Raw genomic sequence first — 7,727 nt, forward strand, 5'->3', positions numbered from 1 at the left:
TTGAATGTCCCCATGTTCTGTTTCAAATAAAGTTCGTGATTTTTTTTTTTTTTTGGCTGCAGTGTGATGCTTGCCAGATCTTAGTTCCAACCAGGGATGGAACTCATGCCCCCTGCTGTGGAAGCATGGAGCCCTAACCACTGGACAGCCAGGGAATTCCCTGAAGTCAGTGAGTTAGGGAAGAGCTTCAGAGTTCTCAGTTTTTGTGGATTGGGCATAATCTCTGAGTCTCTGTTGTAGAACTGAGGGCAAGGAAAGTGGTTCATCTCCTAGAATAACATCTGGCTTCGTGTGCAGGGTTCTGGGCAGTGATGGTAGCCTTTCATTATGTCCATGGACATTTAGGTTACCTGCAATTCTCTCCCAACACAGAACATCTGCCCCATGAGCATGCAGGCTGGGACAAAGAGATTGATATTCTTAGCCTGCCATGCCTGAAGTCAAGCCTTTGTCCCATCAGTAAGAGCTGGGTGAAGGAAGGGAGCCTCAATCTCGGCTACACTCACCAGGAATTTAGCCTCTACCACTTGGAGCAGAGAAAGGAGGCACTGGTGAGATGCTGGAAGCATGCTTCTTTCAGTGAGATATCCTATATCTCGACTGGGAGCTGAGAGGAAAAAGAGACCCATTCTCTTGGCCATACCCACCTGGATCAGAGCTTCAAGCATTGCTTTGAGATGGGTAGAGAAGAGGGAAGGAGCAGGTTGCTGTTTAAGTGCTACAGACTCTCACTTTCTGGCTGAGATTGAGTAGATTTTCTTGAATAAATTTCTTTATTTGCTGTATGCCCTTAGGAAAATGTCAGAGACTTTGACAATTGGTTTGTAAAATAATGTTCACCGATTCTAGTAGGACAATGGGTCAACAGAGTGCCCCATTCCAGAAGTGAAAGCCAGGCATAGGGATTTAAGATAAACTCACTCCAGCTCTCGGCAGTTCAAGAGACATTGGAATTACATTTTAGATCCCTTATGGGATCATTAAAATTAAGCAGGATACTCAGGTGCTAGCCTGATTAAACCATCGCCCTGGTACTGAAAGCTTCATGTAACTTCCAGTCTCTGAGACATGCAGTGGATAGGTGAGAACACCAGATCAGCTACAGTCTGCTGATCCTTTGGAACTGCTTTGAACTGAAGCAAAGGATTCATTCAAATTTGGCCCATTCCCTGAGAGTACTTGGGAGAACAGATAAGACAATGGGCACACAACTTGGAAATCTGGTGAAAAGACATGACCTGCTCTCTGGAGTTCCTGTCTGGCACAGACTCATCTCCACCCCCACAATGTGATAGGCACTCAGATTCCTGCTTTTCTCTAAATCTGGTCTCAAGATGCAGGCATTCTCTCTCCTACCTCCTGAGGGTGTGTCTTTCAGGCTTCCTTTCTCCCCTTGATGGCAGTGTTTACCCCCACAGCTACAACTGGATACCCAGGGTGCGTGCTGCTGCTGCTGCTAAGTCACATCAGTCGTTTCCGACTCTGTGACCCCATAGACGGCAGACCACCAGGTTCCCATCCCTGGGATTCTCCAGGCAAGAATACTGGAGTGGGTTGCCATTTCCTTCTCCAGTGCATGAAAGTGAAAAGTGAAAGTGAAGTCGCTCAGTCGTGTCCGACTCTTAGCGACCCGGTGGACTGTAGCCTACCAGGCTCCTCAGTCCATGGGATTTCCCAGGCAAGAGTACTGGAGTGGGTTGCCATTGCCTTCTCCGAGGGTGCGTGCTAAGTCGCTTCTGTCATGTCCGACTCTTTGCGACCTTGCGCTGTAGCCTGCCAGGCTCCTCTGTCCATGGAATTCTTCAGGCAAGAATACTGGAGAGGGCTTCCATGCCCTCCTCCAGGGGATCTTCCTGACCCAGGGATCGAACTTGCGTCTCTTAAGTCTCCTGCATTGCTGGCAGATTCTTTACCACTGCCACCCGAAAGCCCCGGATATCACAAGTGAAATGGCAGCGCATCCATTATGATGCCGGGCTATGGTTGCGTCATAATTCACGTTTAGTATGTGGACTGACAACGGAAGCTAGTTCATGGTATAAGGCTGAATGAAAAGAGGCAGGAATATGCATACACATAGCGAAATAGATCATGATTTCTGTGGGTAATGGGGTTGTGATTTTTAATATCTTCATTGCCCTTCTGTTTTGTTTTGTTACAATCAGCACTTATTAGTTTTATAATCAGAAACAAAAGCTACTCGTCTTTCCGTGTGGGGTGTTGAGATGCCGAGTCTCCAGGACGCGTGGGCCGTGGGGTGGGGTAACCAACTGGTCGGTGACCCGGCCAGGGAGGCGCGCCGTTCCCGCCCCTCCACCACGCCCCTAGTCCGGGAGTGCCTGCCGGCCTCCGCCCGTAGCGCCAGCTGGCACTTCGTCAGGTGGGCGGCGGCGGCGGCACCCATCAGGCGGCGGTACCTCTCCGGGGACGTACACCTGCAACTGGCAAAGAAGGGCTCAACCACCCGCAAAGAGTCGGCGGTCCGGCGGCGCAGGTGGGCGCGGGCGTGATGTGCGGGCGTCGGGGCGGGGAGGGGAGGGCTCAGCCCGGGCCGGACTGACCTCCCAAGAGGTGCCCGGGGCCCCCGACGACTGTCACTTCCCCATCGCCCTACCGCCCGGCGCGCCCTGGGCCGGCTTCTAGGCTCACGCCCACCATCCTCCCCACTCCGGCTCCAGTTCCATGAGTCTAGCCGAGGAGTGGGACCAGAGGGCGATGGGAGGAAGCTACTACCAACTGTTCGCGGCCTCACTGGGCAACCTGGAATGGTTGCGGTTCTGTTTAAACCGGCATCGTGGCGAAATCCTGGCCGATGACAAGGTAAGGCCTTGGAGTGCAGGGGCAGCAACCGAAGTCTTCTCCACCCTACAAAGAGCTCCGCACACAGTGGTTACCTGGCAAGGAGTGACTCTAATTCACCTTCCTACCGTCTGGAGGGCAATTTTGGGGAAGCGAGATAAGGGAGTGGGAAGGGGACCGTGGGATTCCCGGGAGCACAGAGAAGAGGCGAGGGTAATCCCAAGAAATCCTCTCTAGGTTAGGTTGTGGGACCCCCGCCCAGTCCTGCTCAACCACTTCCTGTCTCCTCTGGCCCCTGCAGGGTTTCACTGCCATCCACTTTGCAGCCCAGAGTGGCAAGCTTGCATGCCTGCAGGTCTTGGTGGAGGAGTACAAGTTTCCCGTAAACCTGCCCACCAACAATGGCCAGACACCTCTGCACCTTGTCATCCATGGTGACAACAAGACCGTGGCCCTCGCCTGCATTCACTATCTGATTAAGCAAGGGGCGGCCCTCAACACGTGAGTCCAGCCTGTGTGGGGAGAGGGGCTGGCAGGCTGGGCAGATAAGAACCCCACTTCCAGGCAGGAAGATTCAAGGAGGAGAGGGAGAGGAGCTGTGGGATACCAGGAACTTGTTCCCACATGAAGCAGTCACGTGGTAGTGGCTGAGAGGCTTTGAAAGAGGGCAGACCTACTTCATGTCCCAGTTTTGCTACCTGCCAGCAGACAGAAAAACCTCAGGCAAATCACTCAAGGCTAAGTCTCAGTGCTCTGGTTCCCAAACCTGTCTGTACACTGGAATCACCTGGGGAGCTTCAAAAATACCAATGCCTGTGTTTCAATCCAAAGGAGTCTGTCATTTAATTGGCCTGGGATGTGGCTCGGGCTTTGAAAGTGCACAAGAGCCCCAGCTGTTTCTGTTTTGGCAGCAGAGTTTAGGAACTACTGCCTCAGTGTCTTCAACTGAAATTTGGGTAGATGACAATGCCTATCACATGAGACTACTGTAATAATTGAGAAAGTGAATGCATGGCTTAGAGGAGACTGCATTCATTCAAAATATTTATCCAGCATCTAACGTGCTGAGCACTGGGCCAGAATTGAGGAATACGGTGAATGTAACAGCCATGGTCCCTGCCCTCCTAAAGCTGACATACTAATGTAGGCATGGCCAGTCAACTAGCAAACAAATGAACAAAATGACAGAGTGTGGTAAGCAGTTATGAAGAGTGATGGAGCTGTGAGTAAAGGGGACAAGAAGACCTATTTGGGAATGGGCAGTTACCTCTAAGGAGAGGACTGAGAGGAGCTGGCCAGGTGAAGAGCCAGGGAAAATTATTCCAGGCAGAGGTGCAAAGGCCATGTTGGGAGAGAATGGAGCAAGGTCAGAAGACGAAGTTGGGGAGGAAGAGGGCCCTGGTCACACAGGCCTTGTGGGCCAAGGCCAGGCGTGGGGAAGGGGGAGGAGGCCAGGGTGGTTAAAGAGATGAGGTTCATGGTCTCTGCACTCCAGCCAACCCAGCTCTCCTTTTGGTAGGTCCTCATGGTTACATACTCCATAATCAGACTTTAGCTGTTCACTCAATCCAAACCCTCCTTCAACAGTTGAAACTGAGGTACAGAGAGAAAGGACGTGCCAGGGTTACCCAGTGGACTAGTGGCACAGCAGACCTAGGAGCTGGTTTGCCCATCTGATGCCCTTCATCCTTCCTTTCTCCCCTCTTCTCCCTGGCGGGCCCTCCAGTCAGACGTGCAATGGCTCCACACCTCTGCATCTGGCAGCCCGCGAAGGCCTGCTGAGCTGTGTCAAAGTCCTGGTGCAGAAAGGTGCCAACGTCCACGCACAAGATGCCACAGGCTGCAAGCCCATTGACTACTGCAAAATATGGAACCACCGAGTCTGTGCCCGGTGAGGGTGTGAGAACTACCCCCATCTGCCACCCTTCCCCAGGGCCCTCACCCAAGGATGAGTCTGCGGAGGAGAACCCTCTCCAGGATGTTATTCCTGGGGCTCTCCACAGGGCCTCACCCCTGGAGTTTAGCATTACCTCGAGGTCCTAGCCCTTCAGCCGAAAGGTGGTGATCACTTTTCTTTCTCACCACCAGGGAAGTAGTTAGCCAGATGGGGGATGGTCCATCTTGCTCACCTCATCTCTGGTGGCTCCCCCTACCCTCACCCAGGCCCTCAGCAGCAGCCAGTCTTCCCAGCCCAGGGTGAAGCTGAAGGAATGACACACCCCTGCCTTGGCACCAGGTTCTTGAAAGATGCCATGTGGAAACGGGACAAGGAGGACTTTGCCCATGAGATGAGGAAACTGAAGAGGCTCAAGGACCAGCTGGCCCTCATGGAGGAGGACTACCTGACTGAGTATCAAGTAAGGGGTAGGGTGGGCAGGGGCACTGGGCATCAGCTGTGACCCAGGTGTGTGAGCATGACTCCCATGTGTGGTTAGTTAGAAGAGTGGCTAGAAGTGGTCCCATCCAGAAAGAGCCTCCCCCCTCCTCTGAGGAGGGAGCTCCAGGAGGGTGCGTGCCAGAGGGATAATGCTGAGGAGTCTATATAGGTTGGTGGCGGTTGGCTATATGAACAATCAGGGAAGAGCTGACCTGGTAGAAGGAACAGACAGCCCTGTGGAGGGGCAAGGGAGCCCATGAGAGTATGGTATACGTCAGGAAGTGCAAATTCAGAATAGATGAGGAATCAGATGTGAGCTGGAGGCTGATAAGCTAGAAACTTGGCAGGGGCCCAGATCAATGTCAGACCTTGACTGGGGCAGAAAAGGAGAGTAAAGGATTTTAATGCTAGGTATAGGTACACAGAATGCAAGAACCAGGAAACTCCAAAAGAAGATGCTGGGACTCCTAAGTGGATCCAGGGGTGGGGAGGGCTTTGGGGCTGCCAAAGTCTGGTATCTCAGCTCTGTTCCAGCTGCATTCCTCTCATTTTCCCTGTCATACCCTCTGTTGGTTCACCCAGTTCTCACAGTCACGTGTGTATCCAGAGGAGGCAAAGCCCATCTGTTCCTGTGTCTCTAAAATTTCCCCGAAGCCCCTTGAAGATTTCTCCTTATCTCTTGTTGGCCTCAACTGGATCACCTGTGCATTCTTGTTCCAATCCCTAGAGGTCAAGGAAAGCCATGTGCTGACTGACTGAAGTCTGGGGCAAGGCTGATGGAATTATGATGATTGGCTTAGCCTAATCGGGGGGCCTACCTCTGGAGCTGGGTCAGTCTCCAAACCACCTGACTGCTTAGCAACAGTCTGGGAATTGAGACAGGGAGGGAGGAAGGGGTGGTTCTGTGACAAGCTGAAGGTTCAGCTCTAGTTGAAGGAGGGACAGAGAGCATCGCCATCCAGTCTGGAGCACCAGCCAACTGTCTCTCTCCCTACCCTGACTGCTCAAGGCCTCCACTTCCAAGAAGCCTGCTCAGATGTGCTCCATCCAGTTGCTGGCCTTCCAGACTTTTCTGCTCTTTCCTTCCAGGGTCAAGGATAAGTTTGTACCACTCATTTGCCTTTGCCCCCCATCAAACCAGAAACTTTTAAGGCAGGCTGGGAACACCTTTATGGGGGATGCAGGAGTCTCAAGCATTTCCATAGGGCAGGGATTGGGCCTCCCCACTCAAGCTAGAGACCTCACCTAGGGCAGAGGCCGAGTCTCCATCTGATTGGAGGTCTCCCCTGTGGGAAAGGCTCTCTGTCGCATGAGCCAGGGGCCCCTCCAGGCAGTATTTTCCTCATCAGAACAAGGGCTCCCACAAGGCAGGGGTTTCTCTCATCAGACTCTGGGCTCGCAAAAGGCAGCAAGGTATCTGCTCAATTAGACCTGAGGTTTCCAGGGCTACAGCCACAGGGCCTGCTTTCACAGAAACACAGGGGGAGCAGCTGTCCAGAAGTATCTTGTGCCTTCTGATGTTGCAGAAGGAGCACCAAATTCTGAGAGAAGCTGACTTTAAGAAGTGGCTCCATCACAAGTTGCTACTCCAAGACCAGTCCCTAATACCCAGTGTTCAGCGAGAGCCCCGTGCTCCACCCCGGGCCACTGCCCTCTCCAAGACCTGCAAGGACGGGGTACTGTGGCCTCCCACGAGCTTCCACCCCTCCCCGGAGGCACGCCTGCAACAGATACAGCAGCCCAATCTGCCCTTGGTGATGTCTGTGCCCACCTACAAGCCGCCCACGATCAGGCGGCCCAAGGTGTGGAATCTTAGCAGCAATCCCACCAGGTCCCCCACCGCCCAGATCGGCTACCCACAGGGCGTCCGCCTGGGCGTGCATCCCGACCCCAGGCCAGAGCGTGACTTCCGCTGCTTCGTGGAGGTGAGGTCCGACGGGCACGGTGGCGCGCACCTGCGCACGGTGGCCGGCCGCCAGGTGGCGCCTGTGCCCCGGCTGCCTTTCGAAGTGGTAATCCGCGAGCTGCACCCTTCGGTGCGGCCCTACAGAATGAAGGTGCCCCAGGACTTCTGCTCTGTCCCTATGGAAGAGGTGCCCCGGAAGCGGCACTTGGGTGACAGCAGCTTCTGGACCGACACGCTGAGCATGAACCTGCGAGAGACATTCGACGAGGCCTTCCTGGCGGCTGTGCGAGCCCATCAAGGACTCCCCGCTCTGCCTTCCCCTAAACCACCCCTCCCTTAAACTTACTTTGGTAGCCTCTCCACTGGAGACTGCGCAGTGAAGGCTGAGGTGTGGTGATTCTGTGTGGATGGGGAGGAAGGGGGAGTGCCCACAGGCTGCCCACCCTCAAGCTCAAGGCTGGCAGCCTCCTCCCCCACAGACCCCAGATCCCCTTCTCTCCACAAAGGAATCTCCCCCAGGAGATCCAAGTTAGGGCCATATCCCAAGGCTCAGAGTGGGGATCCCTCTGTTCTGGGCCCTGGCATTGGAAAAGTGACACCTTGGTGTCCCCATCTCCCCCTCCCACCCCAAACAGCGCACCAGGG

General features: G+C 54.1%; 1 protein-coding gene across 1 annotated transcript; it reads left to right on the forward strand.

Moving 5' to 3' along the window:
* Window positions 1-2,135: 2,135 nt before the first annotated feature.
* Window positions 2,136-7,621, forward strand: ANKRD53 (ankyrin repeat domain 53). The gene is made up of 6 exons (XM_005891751.2): window positions 2,136-2,494; window positions 2,679-2,820; window positions 3,101-3,300; window positions 4,526-4,690; window positions 5,036-5,156; window positions 6,703-7,621. Exons 1-6 carry the CDS (start codon window positions 2,226-2,228, stop codon window positions 7,420-7,422), a joined length of 1,617 nt encoding a protein of 538 aa, XP_005891813.1. The 5' UTR covers window positions 2,136-2,225; the 3' UTR covers window positions 7,423-7,621.
* The last annotated feature ends 106 nt before the right edge of the window (window positions 7,622-7,727 follow it).

The sequence above is a fragment of the Bos mutus genome, chromosome 11 (genome assembly GCF_027580195.1).
Source record: "Bos mutus isolate GX-2022 chromosome 11, NWIPB_WYAK_1.1, whole genome shotgun sequence".
Classification (NCBI taxonomy): domain Eukaryota; kingdom Metazoa; phylum Chordata; class Mammalia; order Artiodactyla; family Bovidae; genus Bos; species Bos mutus.

Bases quoted from the DNA above. Each gene is read 5' to 3' on its own strand.
- ANKRD53 (XM_005891751.2), top strand. From the start codon at position 2,226: ATGCCGAGTCTCCAGGACGCGTGGGCCGTGGGGTGGGGTAACCAACTG. The intron at 2,495-2,678 runs GTGGGCGCGGGC...CTCCGGCTCCAG, and splicing joins TCGGCGGTCCGGCGGCGCAG to TTCCATGAGTCTAGCCGAGG. The intron at 4,691-5,035 runs GTGAGGGTGTGA...CCTTGGCACCAG, and splicing joins AACCACCGAGTCTGTGCCCG to GTTCTTGAAAGATGCCATGT.